Genomic DNA, 19,210 nt, shown 5'->3' with positions numbered 1-19,210 from the left:
ATTTAACCCAATGGTTTGGCCGGACGCGTGGCGGCGTGCTGGTCTTGGATGATTTGATGGAAGAAGGGGGACAGGACAAACGCGTGTTGGATTTGTTCACCAAAGATTCTCATCATCGCAACATCACCGTGTTGTATTTGACGCAAGATTTATTCCCGCCGGGTAAATTTGCCAAGACCATTAATCGCAACGCGCATTACATTGTGGCCTTCAAGAATCCCCGGGATCAAACGGGGATACGGACCATTTTACTGCAAGCCTTTCCCGACCGATGGCGTCAAGTCTTGCGCCTATTTAAACGCATCACGTCCCGTCCCTTTGGCTATTTGATGTTGGATGTGCATCCGGCGTCGGATGATCGATACCGCCTGTGGAGTCATTTAACGCGCCGAGAAGGCAAGGCGCAAGTCCATACCTTGCCCGTGGATGTCCCTGCCGTTCGAAAACGAACTGCAACGAGAACTCGCCCGGGTCCGTCGGCAAAGAGAAGGCGGACAACATATTGACTTGTCGGTCCGCATGGACACACCGACTTTCTCGCCCGCCGGGGTGGGGTCCCCGACCTCGCCCTCGGTACTTCGGGACCTTAGTACCATGACGGACATGGTGGCTGAATTGACCCAACCTGTGGATCGAGCCCAATTGGATCAAGAAATTGAGGATTTTAATTTGACCTACCCGGTCAATGTGGACAATACCCTGAATGCCTTTACCTTACCCCCCGTGGCAGGTACAGGCACCACTACCACCACCACGGCACCGCCCCCACCACCCACGATCACCACGGCTCCCACCACGACAGCCACCCAAACCCGTCCCACCACGTCCACCCGCACACGTCCTACGGCCACTACCACCACCAGCAGTTCCAGACGACCCAGACCACGCCCTGTCACTACCGCTACGACCACCACGGCTCCCTCCCGCCCCTCCACGTCCCGACGTAGTGCTGGAGCCGGCACCAGGACCACCACGTCCACGGTGACGACCCCGACGGGCCGTCCCACCGTGGCCGCCAAACAACCGCGACGACGTCCCCGTGTGCCCTCTCCACCGTCCCCCGGTTCCTCCCCTCCGTCGGAGGACGAGGATGAAGATGATGATGACGACGATCGACGGCGAGGCTTAAGGCGACGGTTGGATTTGCTGAACGAAGATGCGCAAGAACGGGCTCGAGGGAGACGCATTCGCAATATCACGCATACCAATACGGTGACCACCGTGTATGAAGAGGGAGGGCGACCGTCCGTGCGCCGCACCTCGACGCGAACGTCCAGCCCAAGTCCACCCCCTGTACCCCCCCGCCGAGGTCGTGGCCGTGGCCGAGCCCGTGGACGGGGTCGACGCCCGTGAAGCTATAAAACCAGGAGCTTGCCTTCGACTGTCCCCAAAACCATGTGTGGTCAATGTCGAAGTGGGATGGCCCCTCGACGCAAACGCAAACGCACCACGACCCGACGTCGCCGATCCCCCGCCAAACGACGACGAAGGGGTCAAGTAGGGGGTGTCGGGCCCGGCCTGCCTCTTGGGATTCTCAAAGCTGGCTATGGGATCACTAAAGCCATCGGGGATCATCAAACCAAACGTGCTATTGCCATTGGCGAAAAACGCCGACGAGAAGTGGCCTCTGGTAAACGGAAACGCTATGCGGGGGAATCATTTAATTGTTCCATCATGTGAAAAAAGTATAAAAGACAAGAGGTGTTGGACAGACTAGGGATTCATCATGCCTTGTGGTAGACGACGCCGACAGCAACGAGGGGGTATTCTCCCGCTCCTCCTCCCTGCCGTGGCGGCCGCTGTCCTCTTGAAAAAAAAGAAAAAAAAAAAGTGGGCAAGATCAGTGCCAAGCAACAGGCCTTTCTTCAACGACGGGTTCAGCGGATGTTAGGTCGAACCGGTTGGGGCGGGTTCAAAACATTGAGAAAGCTATAAAAAGACACGTTGGGTAGGGACCCAGACATTATTGGAGGATGGTCCGTGGACCCAATGGACGCCGACACCGTTATGTCCCCCGAAAACGACGCCGTCGACGTGGTTTGCAACGCGGAGGTAGGCTACCGCTGTTGGCAATGGCTCTCTCGCCTTTGTGGCTCCGAAAATACAAACCCAGGATCCGTGTTCGTCGACCGGACTAGACCCCCTCGCAAGGCCATCACGTTGACGTTAGAGTGGACGGAGGAGATCGAGGCCGCGTTGTGTCAGCGATGTCGACGTCACATGCAACGGCATTATCATGGGGAACTGTGTCGCCAGTGTGGGGCCCAATTTACCATAAATAGAGCGGGGTCGTGGCAATTTCTGAACCTTCAGCATGGCGTGGCGCATGGAACGTCAAGCCCCGTTCTTGAAAAGTGTCTTACAAGAAGCCAATCAACATAAACGACAAGAATTGTTACGGATGGCCAATGCGGATCAGATCAATGCCATCAGTGAATTAGTGATGAACACGCTCCGTGGCACGGTGCCCCGTTCTCGACAGACCATCACGTTGCTCAAACCGCATGCCCAAAGTTTACGCGCGATGGCCAAACCCGCGCATTCAGTGAAACGACGGCGTGCCATCATGATGGCTTAAACCGGCGGTGCCCTCTGGCCGGAACTCTACCGATGTTATAAACGTTGCATGCGCTAAAGGAGACACGTCAGTTGCACCATGGAACCCGAGATGGTGAGCACCACGGTGGACAACGCCCCAGCTTTTTTGCAATTAAAAGAAAAGTACAAACAAGAATTGGTGGAAGACACTCGCTTGAGTAAAGCCGCGGATTTGGCGGCCAGACAACATGTGCTCCTGACCAGCGAGGTCCCGGATGCCTGGAAACGACCGCAACTCAAAGCCGTGAGCCGTCAGTTACGCCATTGGACCAAAAAAGTGCGCCAACCCTTTGGAGCGCCGGCGGGAGGTGTGCGCGCTGCAGGGGCTACGACGCCCGGTGAGGATGATGATTTTGAGGCGGGGCCGATGCAAGCGTGGTTCACGCAATTGGTGAAGGCCACCCAGGGTATAAAACAAGGCTCCACGCCGACAGGGCCCAGAAAACCACCTGTCCCGCCTAAACCGAACATCACCCCTAGTGCTAAAAAGAAACTCAAGTTCACACCTCAAGTGAGTAGTGCTGAGTTGGCCCACGAGTTGCCTTTTTCAGACAGGCCCGGTACAGCACCCTGGGATACCCCTAGTGAACGAGTGGACTCCATCAAGAAAGCGGTTGCGCGTGATATTCGCAAACGCACGACAGATTCTGCCAAAAAGAAAGCCGCCAGTATCGCCAAAAAGAAAGCCGCTGGGGTGGCCAAGAAAGCCTTGGATTGGAAATCGTGGAAAACCCCGTGATGGGTCGGAGACGTCGTGCTACGGCTGCTTCCCGTACCCGATCGAGGCGACGACCACGGCGATCGCAACGTGGGGGCAAATTATTTGATGTGCAAAACCTCCTCAACAAGACGGGCATTGAATTTCATTGGCCCGGCTATCAGTATATGGGCCCTGGCACTCATTTGAAAAAACGGTTGGCCCGTGGGGATCCCGGCATCAACCGGTTAGACAGGATTGCGAAAGTACATGACATGGATTATGACAAAGCCAAGACCTTGAAAGATAAATGGGTGGCGGATCGCAAGATGATTGCCAAGATTGATCAACTCCCTGGTAGTAAAACCCTGACGGAGCGTATTGTGAGACGCATTATGAAAACCAAACTGAGATTGGGCATGTAATTTAATAGAACACAGTTATCACACAATGGAAATGATTTAAACACATGGTTTAATAAAACTCACATTTTGTTCTTACAAGTATTGTTGTAACTGTTGTAAGGCGTTGGAACGAGTCGATTGGACAGGGTCCTCGTCAAACTCGGAGTCGGACCAGTCTAGCGGACACCACGGGAGGGGAAAGGGACGTTCCAAATGTTCGGCCAAGCGTTGGTTTTGTTGAGCTTGGATCCGCTTCTGATACTTGTCTTTCTGTAACGCTCTCCACCCCTCTTCCCCCAAGGCTTGTTGTTTTTCGGCCCGGAGTTGTCGCCGCCGCTCGTTCAATCGGTGTTTGTAGGCCTCGTACGTCCCCTCCTCTTTCATTTTGGCCATCCAGTTTTTCTGGGCTTGGGCGTTTCTCTTTTTTACTTCACTCCGCTTTTCCTCCGACATGGCATAGTAGCGTTTCATTCCATACTCTAGTTTTTTGGCTTTAAAGGCCTCATACTCCCCTTTGGCTTTCAAGTTTGCCATGTGCTGGTGGTAGCGTCGACGATGGAGGGCCTTTACTTTCTCGATCCCGTTCACGGATGCATACTGACGTATCCGATACAGTTTTTGGTTCCGTTTGTTGACCTCGGGGTCCCGCTTTTTTCGGCGCGATACTGGCGTATCCATAATTTAATTCCAGTAAACGGGAAGAACACACGTCCGCTAACGCTCGCAACTTTCGGAAGGGGCTCTCGGTTCTCTGTCGAGCCTGGGCACGTCGGTCCCGTTGCTGCTGCACAATCTGCTCGCGGTGTTTGTGATAATAGTCTCGGTTCAGCAATCGTACATAGGCCGCGTTTTTGGTGCGGTACCGCAGACAGGCCAGTCGGTTGAGTTCTCGGGCTCGTGCTTCCTGTTCGGGGGTCGGTGCTGGTTTAGCTGGTTTAGGTGGTTTCACCTTTTTCTGGGCCGCCCGCTTTTCTCGTTTCTGCTGCAACAATCTTTCCTTATTCCTGACGTACCATTCGTGTTTCAACTGTTTCGCCTTCTCAGGATTTTTGTTGGGCATTCTCGAACGTAACTGACGTCTGTTCTGATGGACAGACTTTATCTAAGGTTCCATCGGCCAATCACCAATCTCGGTCCAGGCCCAAAGGCGATGGAAGGAGTCTGTACCCATGGGGGGGACCCCCCTCAATCTTCTTCTGGTCGATCAAACCCCCTCACCTGACTCTCACCTGAGCTGGGTCCACCAATCCCAGCACAGGCGAGATCACGTGAGACGGTCTATAAAAGTCCACGTCCAGCGCGGGAAAATTCAAATGGTTTGTCGCTGTCATGGCAGAGGCGTATCCATTCAGTGATGATGACGAAGGGGATGCTCTATTGGATCGCGCCTATGATCGGTGGGAACAGTTGGGAGGGGCTGTCGCCCGTGGCCCTCTTTTTCAATTCAGTTTGCAACCTATCGGTCGACGACGCCGCTGGCGTGATGTAGTGGAGCGGGCGCAATTCAATGCGCAATTACGACAATTGCGGGATCCTGTCGCTGGGGATAATATTGGGTTGGCTTTGACTGAAGCACTCCATCAAGCTATTGAAACAGAACTGGGCCGTGAGCAGCGACCTGCCCACCATTTTGTGAATTTTGCTATTACAGCGCATGGGTTCACGCATGCTTATCAAACCGCCAATTTTACCGTGGGGGAGTTTTTACAACGCACCGCCCGTTTGGATGAGATGTTGGCCACGTTAGCAGGCAAGTTGAACAGCAATGAAGCCTTCAACCCCGATCACGGGTTCCAAGTGGATGTGGTGTTTGTGTCTATGCCCGGCCCAGGAACAGGCCATCGTAAACAACGCAATGCCGGACGTCTATGCCTGGATCGAGACAATAAGAAAAAGAAATGCATTATCACCATTCGAAACAGAGATGCCTTATGCTGTGCTCGCGCGATTGTCACCATGCGAGCTCATTGTCATAAAGATCAAGGCGTGGATGGGTTTCGCGACTGGGACAATCTCAGACGGGGGCTTCCTGTGCAGCAACGTCAAGCCCAGGCCCTCCATCAGCAAGCGGGGGTGGCTGAAGGTCCCTGTGGTTTACCCGAGCTTCGTCAATTTCAACAGGCGTTGGGGTCTCAGTATCAATTGCTGGTGATGACCCGGATGAAACCGTTTTTTCTCATCTTTAAAGGCCCTGACGCGCCTCATCAGATTCGTTTATTGAAATCCAATCATCATTTCGATGGCTGCACGTCCTTTCCTGCGTTTGTGAATCGCTCTTATTATTGTGTGGACTGTGAACGGGGGTTCAACGCTAACGATCGGACCCATCACACTTGTCAAGGGAGACGCTGTAAAGCATGTGGTCGATTTGATTGTCCCGATTATGTGCGTGGCACCCGCCCTACGGAGTATTGCCCCCTATGTCATCGCAAGTTTTATGGTGAGCAGTGTAAACGTCATCATGTGGACAGCTGGCAATGTCAATCCATCAAAACCTGTCTCAAATGCCAGGCCCAGTACACGGTCGTCCCTAACCAACGCCATCAGTGTGGGTACGCCAAATGTCCTGTGTGTCACGAATGCGTGTCCATCCAATACCATAAGTGTTACATTCAACCCGTGGTCGAGAATGAGGAAGAGACTGAACCCACAGAGGAGGGGGGAGGTAGCATGGTGGCGCCACCCCCTCCCCTGTTTGTTTACGCCGATTTTGAAGCCATGCAGAATGCGGAAGGTGTGTTTGTGGCCAATTTGTTGTGTTATTCGTCCAGTGAAGAAACGACCATTCATGTGTTGGACGGGGAAGACTGTGCCCAACAATTTTTGCATGATTTGGATGATCTTACAGACATCCCAGACAGCGAGAGTGAGCGGACCATTCTCGTGGTGTTTCACAACTTGAAAGGGTTTGATGGCATGTTCATTTTGCACGAACTGTACCAGCAACAACGCGAAGTGGTGGATCAATTGACGGTGGGCGCTAAAGTGTTGTCCTTCAGGAGTGGACCCCTCAAATTCATTGACTCGTTGTGTTTCCTACCCATGCCATTGGCCTCGTTTCCCAGCACCTTCAATTTGACCGAATTAAAGAAGGGCTTCTTTCCTCATTTGTTCAATACCCCGGATCATCAACAGTATGTGGGCCGCATCCCCGATTTGGAATTTTACGATCCTGAGGGCATGATGGTAAAAAAGAAAGACGAACTGACGCATTGGCATGCCGACCAAGTCCGTCGTAACGTGCGTTTTGATTTCCGTCAAGACATGATCGAGTATTGTAAATCGGATGTGGCGCTGTTGAAAGCGGGGTGTGAAGCCTTTCAACAAGAATTTGAACAGCAGGCTGGTTTCAATCCCATGGCCAAATGCATTACCATCGCCAGTGCCTGCAATCTCTATTGGCGCAAGCACCATTTGACCCCCGACACCATTGCCGTTGAACCGCTCAGGGGGTGGCGAGGGGCTCAAGTCAACCAATCGCTCAAGGCCCTACAATGGCTGTACTACCAAGAACATCAAATTCCTAAGGAGGGGGCTAGTGCCGATCGCATTCGTCATGTCCGGAATGGGGGCGAGCAGTTTGTCCGGACCCTCGTGAACAGTTATTTTGTTGATGGCTACGATTCTCTGACCCGCACTGTTTACGAATTTCATGGGTGTCTCTATCATGGCTGTCCCACTTGTTATCCCGTGAGAGATGCCAAACATTATGCCACACCGGATCGAACCGTGGAGGAACTGTATCAAGCCACGCTCTCCAAACGCATGGCTCTCCTCCGAGCAGGTTACACGGTGATCGAAATGTGGGAATGTGAATGGGACAAGTTGGTGGACGCGGATGAAGCTGTCCAACGTTTCCTGACGTCGTTTGATTTGGTGGCTCCCTTGGAACCCCGTGACGCCTTTTTTGGGGGACGCACCGGTGCCGTGGCGTTGCATGCCGTGGCTGAAGAGGGGGAGGAAATACGTTATGTGGATGTGACCTCCCTGTACCCATGGGTGAATAAGAACTGCCCTTACCCTATCGGTCATCCCAAGATCATCACCCAACCCGCCGACCAGTCCCTGGCGTCTTATTTTGGTCTGGCTACGGTGGACATTCTGCCCCCGGCTGGTCTATTCCACCCGGTCTTGCCTGTACGCTGTGGCCAAAAACTCACGTTTCCTCTCTGCCGCGCCTGTGTCCAGACAGAGCAAGCCCAACCCATGTTGACTAGAACCCAGTATTGCCCTCATTCGGATGCGGATCGTACACTACGTGGGACCTGGTGTACGCCCGAATTGGTCAAAGCCGTGGAAAAGGGGTACACCCTGATCAAGATCCATGAAGTCTGGCATTTTCCCCCTGAGCAACGTCAAACGGGTCTTTTCGCTGATTACGTCAATACCTGGCTCAAGTTGAAACAAGAGTCCGCGGGGTGGCCCAGTTGGTGTCAGACCCTCGAGCAAAAACGAGAGTACATTCTTCGCTACCAGGAACGGGAGGGGATCCGACTGGACATTGCCAGCATTGCCAAAAACCCTGGTCGTAAGGCCACCGCCAAACTCATGCTGAATAGTTTCTGGGGCAAGTTTGGCGAGCGGATCAACAAACCCACCACCGTCACCGTTCAAAACCCCGCCCATTTGTTCAGCCTCGTTTCCGATGCAGCTCTCGATCTCAGTACGCTCCGCCTCTGTACCGACGACATTTTGGAAGCCGTCTACACCAGTGTCCAAGGCAATGCCGTTAAAGGCACCAAAACCAATATCTTTGTGGCGGCGTTCACCACGTGTCATGCTAGATTGAAACTCTACGAGTCCCTGGACATCCTGCAACAGCAAGTGCTTTATTATGATACCGACAGTGTGGTGTACAAGTGGCGTCCCGGTCAACCCAGCATTGCCACTGGGGATTTTCTAGGCGACATGACCGATGAATTGGACGGGGATGTCATCACCGAGTTTGTTTCGGGGGGCGCCAAGAATTATGGGTACACGACCCGTGGAGGTAAAGTGGTGTGCAAGGTCCGCGGTTTCACGCTGAATGTCCGGGGGTCGGCCATTCTTAATTTTCATACCATGAAAGAGAACATTCTCTCGGAATTAGACTCGCCTCAGGACACTCGCCGACACTTGAACATTGTCAACCCCTATCATTTCACACGGGATTTGGAAAAGAAACACATTCAAGTGGTTCCGCGCGTGAAGCAGTATGGGTTGGTGTTTGACAAGCGCGTCCTCCAGGTGGCTACCCGATCCAGCTATCCCTATGGCTACGAGAGGATTGGGAACGAATTGGATCTTCTATTAGATTTGTAAAACAAAGGGCGTGACGTCATTAGGACCTCACACACGTCCCGGATGTCATTTAGGGCACTGTCGAGATTTGTATTAAAAAATGATGTGGACCTCTATACAGTGTGTGTGTGTTTTTTTATGGACTGACGGGGATGCGAGGGGATTGGGGTTGAATTGCGTATGCGTCCCGCTTGTACCCAGGTTCTACGCGGTCAATAAAACTATGCCAAGTATGTGGATCTACCTCTTGGGTGGGGTCACGTGATTTTTATGCCCAAATATGGGCATTGTGACGTCAATCAAGTCACATGGGCTAAATACTCGATGCTGATTGGTCGAGAAAATTTTTGCTGCGCTCTGATTGGTCAGTACCCAGTGGAGCCCCCTATACTACTATCCGAGTCTCTTGGTTCTTAAAATGGAGCTCGGATTCTGCGGGTAACTATTTTTCTTTCTTTTAACACATTTGTAAAACTTTTTACCCTCTATCATCTATCTCTGTTTGTCTTTCGTATCGGCAGGTTTCCAGGTCGGGAAGGATTCTACGAGGACGAGGAAATATGGTGAGGAAATTCCCAGGGTAATAGTTAAAACTTCCTTACGAGAAAAACAATACACCATGAGAAAAGGAAATCACTAAGTAATGAATCATTTAGAATCGGTCAGGAGACAAGACAAAGCAAAACACATCTCTGAAAACCCACTACAGTGTACCCCCCCCCCTCCTTCTCCTTTCCCCCCCTCTGAGCAAAGAGCCTGGCCGGAGGCTACTCCATTGGTTTGAAACAGAACTTAATCACGTGATTTTTATTTTTCAGCGGTATCGCACACCCCCGCCTTCTTCTCCAGATGAAACCCGGAACATTTCGGGCCGTTTTTCCCCACCTTTGGTTGCTCGGTCAAGGTCTCCTATGCGTCGTGCACGATCATCATTTAGACAGTCAAGGTCTTCTCGAGAACGCTCTAGATCTCCCCGTCGACGCTCGAATTCTCCTCGAAGACCCCCGATGTCTTCTGGAACACGCTCGAAGTCTCCACAAAAACAATCAAATTCCTCACAGAGACGCTCGCTGTCACCTCAAAGACCCCCGATGTATTCTCGACGACGGTCGACGTCCCCACGAAGACACTCAAATTCCCCACAGAGATGCTCGCCGTCTCCACGGAGACACTCGGGGTCTCCGCGACAACGCTCGAGGTCTCCACGAAGACATTCGAAATCCCCACGATCACACTTACTTCAGAGAACAGATAGCAAACAGCATATGAAAGACCGTGAATCAGCGGAAAGAAAAATGAAACAGAGCTACTCAGTAAGAGATGGTGGAAGCAGTGATAAATTTGCAACAGTTGAAACAAGAGGTGAAAGGAACTCAAATGATGAAAAAGCTAACGAATGTTCACCTATAACTGAAGAGCGCTTTCCAGAAAGGCGACGGGAAGAAGAGGAAAAGAGCTTTTCTAATGAAGGCTATGTAAGGTCAAAGTTTGCTTCAATCAATGAAACTGGCAGACACAGGAGAGGAGAAAAAACTAGCAGTAACAGCGACAGCGAGGAATTTGAACAAGCAAGTCGAGACATTTTGTACGGATTGGAAAAACAGAGCCATCTTGCGCGTAAAGACGACACCAGGGACATACGGAAACCAAGTTCATACCCGAACGGTGACGAGCAGACATGGAGAAGCTTAGCTCGTGATTATGAGTTTGAAGAAGGTCACGGAACTTTGGAGGCACAAAGTTATGCACCCATTCCATTAAGCAAAGAACGTGAAAATAACCGAGAACGTCTACAATCTCGAGGTAAAAATAACGATGAACAGATTCCTCCAAACGAAGAAAGCGCAGGCAGTGAACAAGAGGAAAAACGAGCTTTCCTTCAGGGTGAAGGAAGGTTTAAACATCAGGGTATCTCAGAACGTAAAACTGGCCGTCGACAGCGCAGTAGGAGTTTTGATAGACGCAGAAGCAGCTCTCAGGAGAGTGACCGGAACCGGAAGTCACGTCATCACCATCGTCGTCATCATCATCGTCATCATCATCATCGACACCATCATAAAAGAGACGCGAGGCAATCGGAAAGAAACATTGTCGTGACCAAGAAAGATCAGGACATTTCAAGTGACTGACTTGATTGCGTGTAAACTTCTCAAACATCGGTGATATCGTGAACGTAAACAGCACTTCAATTTTCAATGTACAATATTGTGTACGTTTCTCTGTAGAAACAGTCGAAAACGACACTAAAACGTGAAAAAGGAAGTTACGTCTTGAGACAAATAAGAAACAAACTCACATCCGTTCAAACTTTTTCCAACTTTTCTGAAACTTTAATTCAAACTCCTGTCTAAAGAGAGAAGAACAGGCATTTATTCATGACTTATCCTTTAACGACATATTCATTGTCTTTCATACTTGCATCAATTTTCCCTTTTGGTGTCTACTTATCGTAAACTGCCGCTTCTACATCTTGGTAAGGGGTTTTAGGAGGGTTTATAAACGGAGGCGCTTATATCCGAGGGAGCTTATCACAGGAATAGAAAACGCTTCGAAGCAATCTATAGAAGTGCTAGTCAAAATAATTTTGCATTTACTGGTTTTTAACCAAGCGTCAAAAGATCATAATAAATCGAATTCATTTCAATACATTTGTGGGGGGGGGGGGTGGGTGGGGATTATAATCGGATGTGTTTTTTTGTTTACGGGTTGATGGGTCTATAGCTGGTGGGGGTGGGGGGTGGGGGGCTTTATAAGCGGCTTGTTGCAGTATATCCTGGATCGAACCCTAATGTGATGCACTATCCTTATGATAGCCATCACAAAGTGTCCTAATGAACAGAACATCATCAAAATACATGTAATTCGATCAAATATGAACTAGTGTAAAAATGAGAGAGAACCCAGTCAAAAATGAAGTATTTTAATACAATGTGCGTTTAATCTTGGATATATAAACTAACTCTTAGAGCCAGTTCTGTGTTGTTACGCCGCAGGGGGCTCAGGCTTCTTTGAAATCCTTTAATACGCCTGTACAGGCTCTTGATATGTGTTATTGACCAAGCGTGAGATCAAGAAGGCTGGATATTGATCAAGTTCTTGTTTTCGCATTCACGGATCAAAAAAGACAATAATAACGCAAAAAAGAATGAGGAGGCCAATATCCAGCCATCTTGCCCGAACAAGCTGGGACAATAAGGGATTTATTTCATGGCCAAAAAGATATCATTTTCTTCCTGGACCAAGGCGGAAAATGTCGAAAGGCAAGATGGGCACATCTTTCAGGCTCAGTCGAGTAGCCAATCAGTACACAGGTCTCGCGTCATATTGCCGGCTCGCGGATTCAGCCATGCTAATAATCCTTAAAATAGCCTGGGTGCCCTGTTGCTGGGGGTGCGTCGTTTGCCTGTTTCTGTTAAAGCAATCCAGATTTTTATTTGCGTGATCAACTTTTCAACACGCAGTATAAAACGCTGTCGGAAAGCATCAAAAGTCTTTCATGTTTTAACGCCTCCGGGGATTTAAATTAACCTGTTATTAACTGTCCCAGAATCTCTGAGGAATGGTAAGCAAGCAATATTCCGAAACCGCGTTATTGTAATTGTGACCTAAATCATAGAAATCTTTTGACCCATAAAAGGGTGTCGTCCGTGGCTGTTTATATCAACATGCTATAAAGCCAGAAAATATAATATCATTGTTTTCTAGCTTCACGGCTAAAATATTTCGTAAATGCGCTAGCCCCCAAAATTCCTGCGCTTTCTGGTGAAAACAATCCAGTTTAACTCTGAGAAACTGGCTCCAGTTGTTTATCCACCGGAGAAATCGTTATCCAAAGGACATAAAGTATTAGGGACACCAACAGCACTATCCGTTTGATACTGAGATTTATCCAGTGGATAGAGTTATACACCTTTTGTACGACTGGGGACGGGAGATTAAACACAAAGGCGGCAAATTTGTGTTCCAGGAAAAATACACGTTTTAATGCCAACAGTCTTTGATGCAAAAATGCTAAAAGGAAGAAGCCAAGAAAATAGGGGCCGGAGAGAGGAATGAAAGATAAAAGAGGCGGAAGGTCTGGACCCCTTGTTTCCCCACAAAATAGAGTGTAATTTTAAAAATAAGCAGCAAAATCGAGGTTTAGGGAACACGTCACATGTCAACAGAATGTTTTGTGGTGTAAATGCAGGGAGAAGGGGCTACTCACGATAAGGTTTACATAGTTTTACATACCATTTTCACTGACAAGGTACCTCTTTCGTATACAGTTCCATTGAAAATACTGCCCGGCCTTTGAATGTCTACCTAAGAAGAATGAATCGCTAAGACAGGAAGTCTTTATGTCATTTTAGAGTAACGTTAATTTAATAAATGAAAATGTTTGTACTCTTTTAGACCTTTATGTACTTCAACAGTGATTTCCCTGTCTTTGATAAACCTTAATTAAAGCCTCAAAAATCCGGGTACCCCTTTTCAGGCAGAACCTCCAAGTATAAGCTATTGAAGGAAGCCCCTAATCCCCCCTCCCCGGGTGTAAAGCGTCGTTGTGAAAGCCGGCGGTTCTCCTAAATTAAATTTGACTTCATAGACTGGTCTCACGCTTGCGACTAATTCTAAATCTAAATGTGGGACAATTTTCTAGCTTTGCTTGATGAAGACCTGAATGAAGAAGAAAATAGTATTGCACAATTAAGTTAAAATTTGATTTCAAGTCGATTGTCTAGTGAAGTGACTGTAGTTGTTCTGTACGGGTGGTATACAGTAAAAACCCGCAACTAAGAACCTGTATTTTTCCAAGTTAGCCTAAACAAGTTCTGACAGAAATGGTAATTAGCGCAAATACTCAATACCCACAAGCAGAGAACAAACAAACTTTGTCTTATAGATGTTGCCAATGAGTTTGCAGCTCTCAATGAAAATCGAAAAAGCAACTTTGGCACCTTCAAAGAATCCGACCTAAAAATGTCCGGGTGACACTCATCCGTTGCGTCTGTTGGGTTTAGCTTAGAAGTTAGTCTATTCATTTAAATTTGGTCAAACGTGAAGGCCAGTTTGTTACTCGTTGTTTTATAAGAATTAAAAATTAACTTCACTTTTGACAGTTTTAGATCCATTTCTAGCCATTTAAGAAGACTTCAATTTCAAATTTTCCCGGGGGAGCATGCCCCCGGACCCCCCTAGTTGGCTCACGCTAACGCGTTCGCATTAGCACCCCCCCCCCCCACTCCGTCCGTTGTTTTGAAAATTTTTGATCACTGGGGCGATGTTTTAATTTGTTTGTTGATAAACACAAAGAGCGCCTTCTCATTGGTTGAAAAGTGTCGCGTGACCAGTTGGCCCTGTCCTTAAATTTAGGGATATTCCGGACTGGTCACCTCAATGAGTTGACACATGAGCCCGCGATATGGTCATGGGATACTGGTCAGTGGCTGTCCTGTTTTGACAGCTGTCAATTGACCATATTGTGAATGTCCAATGTAAAAGATGTGGACTTGGCAAGACACGCCTGAGACACCCCTCCCTTCCTTTTGATAGTCTCCCCTACCCCACTCGTACAATCCGTAGACGCGTACGTACGTGCGCTCGGTCAATCACGTGACAACCAAAGGAAAAGAGGTTGACCATAATCTATGGGTATGGGGCTCTGTCCCACGCGCGCTTCGCTTTGTGCCTTGTTGCAGCGACAAAATTATGTTGCGGAGACAAAGATTTTCACAAAAATTCTCCAGCACACACGAAGCGATTTGTCGCTGCGACGTGTCGCTGCAACGTGTTGCTGCAACTTGTCGCCAAGTGTGTACCGACCTTAAAGCGCCAGCTGTTATGCAGGCTAATATGTACTGCAGCAGTAACACTAAGTAATGAGCATCAAAACCTTTATTAGGCAATAGACTTTTTTAGCTTGCATATATGTTTTGTTTTCTCATTTCAGAACACGTGTTGGTTCTTAAGCACGTGAATCCACGCTTTTTTTAGCCTAGAACTATGATTAGTACGACTATCTAATATACTTATTTTAAGATTTACTGTAGCTCTGCCATTGATTTTCCCGTGTGTAATTATGATAATATTTTGTTCTAATTATCTAACTGAGGGAGCCCATTCCTTATAAGCCCGGTGGCTTCTCTTGGGCTTCCTCGCCATGAGAGTTAAGGTAATTAGATTTTATTTGATTTGTTTAATTTTTGGCAAACAAAACAATAAACAATAAACAATAAACAAGCATATGTATGCATAATTAATAAAAAGACAAAAATTCCCTGGAGAACATCACGTGGTCTGAATTGGGAAAGCAAAAGAAAAGATCGAGCAGAATGATGAAATGCCAAGAAGCAAGAGAGGATAAAGTCCTTTCTTGCCAAGAAGTATATGTATGGTATAAGGACAAACACACTTAATCACTCCCACACTGATGACAACTGTGGTGTTATAATGTTTACATTGATCAGCATGTAAGAGCGATGAATAGGTAGGGCTGTTTAGGTACAGTCGAACCTGTCTAATACGGACACCAAAGGGACAGAGCCAAGTGTGAAGAGGTGTCTGTATAAAAGAGGTCACTATGACGACGTCACTTTTATGACTCCACTTACAGTTTTAAGTGTTTAGTAGCCGAAAACAGGCTCACACTTGTCTTTAAACTGCATTTAACCGTTATTAATTCACAGCACGAAGACGCTGTCTTTCAGTAGCATACAACATTTTTACATCTCAGCTACAGACAAACTACTGTTTTAAAACAAACGAGCTACAGCGCAATGCCGCATGTAAAAAGTTGTAACGTAAAGCACAATTCTGAAAGCGTCTTTGGCTACTGATTTTTGTAAGTGTAGTAAACAGTAACTAGAGTACAAAATGTAATAGAAAAGATCTTTATGCTATCTGTAGTTATTGAAGCCTTTAAAAAGTTGGTTATTTTCCTCTGTACACCTTTCGCAAATCGTTGTTTGGTATACAGTGACTGGGCTTTATATCACCTTGCATAGCTCACCAGCCAGACTAGACGGGATTCACCCTGTGCAGATTCACCTCATCGGGATTCGGGATTCATCTGATCACCGCAGTGTCCGTAACCCGGGTGGGGGGGGGGTACTCCGCATATGAAAGGGGTGGGGATGCTCTTCGGAAATTTTGAATTAAATCCCTAAAGGAGACCGATCTGGGCGTGGCCCAACCTTTTTTTGACCCTTAAAAGAGAATTTAAAATATACGTAGCAAATATTTATTTTTACATTTCTTCGCTTGCGACCCTAAACGAGGCCTTCACGGCTAAATATGATTGCCCAGAACACCCTAAGTGAGACCAAAATCCGAAATTTACACCCCTAAGCGAGACGACGATTATCTCCACCCCTTTCATGTGCGGAGTCCCCCCGGGTTCCGTAATAAAGAGGTTTTAATTAAGTTTATATGAATTTACTCTCTGGGGCCGAGATTTAGTGTCCGTTGTCCGTATTAGAGAGAGTCCATATTATGGAGGTTTTTTTAAAGAAAATAGATGAGAATTTTGTCGGGACATTGGAAACTGTCCGTTATAGACAGGTGTCCGTACCGAGGGGTTCGACTGTAGACAATTAAAACACACTATTCGCTTCATCTGCAGTGCTGCTCAGTCAGGCTTTTCATCACGGAGCCAGGAATATAATAATAAACAGATTCTGCTCACTATTTTTAACTTCGAGGATTAGAAAAATGACGTTTATTCAGGAAATGCATGTATTGTGCCAGTTTTTATTAACATATAGTTATGTATGAAATATGAGTAACGTTTGCTTCAAAACTTAGACTTCCTCTTTTTACAGTAAGACATAGTTTGTCTCCACATTTATTTTGTATTCATCAAAGTCCCAAACTGGAAAATTCGTGTCGAGTAAAATAAACCAACAAGGAAAATACACTTCATTTTTCTTTCGATCTCTTCAGCTTTAAGTGATGATTGGTGTTCACTATCTCAAAGGCTCAAAAACCCTGGCAATAATTGTCTGAATTAACAACTGCCTTTCAGTTTTTTATGCTTAGAACATGTTTGATCCCATGTCCCTATAGTGTATTTTTTTAGTTTGTAACTATTTGTCACTTTCAATCACTGACAAATCGCCTTTCTCGTGACCGAATAAAACTGATACAGTGCTCTATAATACGGACACCTCTCTATTACGGACAGTTCGTTTGGTCCCAGAAATGCCAAAAATCATACTTTTTCGGACACCTCTGTAAAGCGGACACTTGGTTCTGTCCCTTTGGTCTCCGTATTAAAGAGGCTTGACTGTATCGGATGCCGATCTATCTCAACTAAAACGGACCACTTAAGCGCTGTTCTCACGGCTTCACACAGACCACTATATACTGAACCATTTGCACATTTGGAAAATAATAAAAAGATTGAAGTCTGCCTGAAAGTGCTATTCAGCAATGGTGCCTGTTCTTTAATATGCATTTCATCATTTTTTATCTCCATGAAAAGTGGCCTGACATATTGCTCATAGTTTTGCCAAATATATGTGTTATTGACCAAACGCGAGGTCATGATGGCTTGGTAGTGGGTATTGGCCCAGTTCCTTTTTTGCGTTTTCGTAAGCGGAAATTAATGTGCTTAGCTTCATATTAGCGTTCATTTGATTCCTTGCACATTAACATTCACACACAGGCACTCGATCAGCTGTGTCATTAATAAGGTTCTCGAACTTGATAATCACTCTTTAGACTCCAAAGTTGAAGCAAAATTATTAATATCACAACAGGAAGGGATGTTCTTAGTGTGAGTCATATCATTAAACTTGTCATTAATGGGAAAACATATTAATAGAACCACTGGAAAGTCCTGCTCTGTTTAAAACGCCGGCTATTTCAATGATCACGATTTTAAAAGAAGATAATAATAAATAAATAAATAAATAATAATAATAATAATAATAATAACAAGACTAATGATAAACATAATTGATTATCCTCTCCCCTTTTGGAGCGTTTCAGAGATAGTAAACCAATAATTCAAATGAAACATAACAAAGCTAAGAATCCCAGCTGGTAGGAGGCCAACCATGGAAGAGGATTTGAACTCGGGACTACAGAGAACATATCCAGCTATAGCGGTCAGCAGGGCGAGACTTGAACATGGGGCTAAAAGTCCCGCGGCGTTCTAACCGCTCGTCCATGCTGCCTCCACAGTTAAAACAACCTCGTTACTGTTACACCATGACTAGCGTTTCGTAATATAATTTGTTCTACAGGAAAGTATCAATTTTATTTTCACTGAGTCGACTCGGCCACTTTGTTCTTCCAACATAAGTAACTCTAAAGGATATATTAAGAATAAATTAAACTGAAACTTCCACGAAAAATAAATAATATTGCTCTACAGATATTTGACACTGAGTTTTCACCATTTGTAAAGGCTTTGATAATCACCCTTAAGAATTCTATCACGGACTCCTAAAGTTAGACCAAAACTACAGCTGAATATTCAATAACACAACAACACAGTCAGTCTATTTTAGTATAGTTTATAGAGCAAACTTATCCATACTCAAAACAGTTTAAACTTCCATCTGAATGTTTCACAATAAAGTCAAAACTAGCCAACTGCTAGTACAGCCGCTCCCTTCCCTCACACGCAATTAGCAACGGTGAATCACTGACGCCCCTTCTCTAGTCTGCTACACAGCCGTTTTTAGTGTCGTCACGCCAACGCTGTGCTGTGCAGCAGACTACCCCTCCTCCGATTTTAATTTTTCTTAGGGGAGGGCTAGGGAACGACTGTAAACGGGCTAACAGTTAAAGGAAACTCCTACATCTGTAAGTTACAAGAGACTTCTACAATTTGTAATAAACAATCAACTAAATGGATGGTATCATTTTTTTCACTGAGTGGGCCACTTTTTTCATCTAAAACTGGATAAATTTTCTAAAGGTATGTGAAAAAAAGTGGAATTTTGGAAAACTGGCGCTTCCACATGTAAATCAGTGTTAAACCAAATTTTTAATCCTAGAGATATTTTACAATTTTCACAGCTTGAAAGAGTTTAAGTTATATATGCATGAGTATTTTACAGTAAGTTTGCGTTTGTAACATGCATATAATTCTTGTCATTTAAGAAAAAAAACATATCTTTCGTTTGATCTCCCTCTCTGCTGGAAAATTGCCTAATAAGGATTTGATGCATATTCTCTTAGTGCTGCCAATGCGTTTTTGGCTTGGCGAGGAAATAATTTGACTGGTGATTGGCCGAGT

General features: G+C 46.6%; 1 protein-coding gene across 2 annotated transcripts in view; it reads left to right on the top strand.

The window, feature by feature from the left end:
• LOC140930953 (uncharacterized) overlaps positions 1 to 10,380 on the top strand; it is a 30,923-nt gene extending 20,543 nt beyond the window's left edge. For both annotated transcript variants that reach the window (XM_073380671.1, XM_073380672.1), the window contains exons 10-11: positions 9,501 to 9,542; positions 9,798 to 10,380. In XM_073380671.1, coding sequence (XP_073236772.1) covers positions 9,501 to 9,542; positions 9,798 to 10,248 — 493 coding nt within the window. In that variant the 3' untranslated portion in view covers positions 10,249 to 10,380. The remainder of the gene's footprint in view (positions 1 to 9,500; positions 9,543 to 9,797) is intronic.
• The last annotated feature ends 8,830 nt before the right edge of the window (positions 10,381 to 19,210 follow it).

This window comes from Porites lutea, chromosome 3 (genome assembly GCF_958299795.1).
Source record: "Porites lutea chromosome 3, jaPorLute2.1, whole genome shotgun sequence".
Lineage (NCBI taxonomy): Eukaryota > Metazoa > Cnidaria > Anthozoa > Scleractinia > Poritidae > Porites > Porites lutea.
The sequence above is the reverse complement of the archived record's forward strand: the minus strand, read 5'-3'. Positions and strand labels throughout refer to the sequence as shown.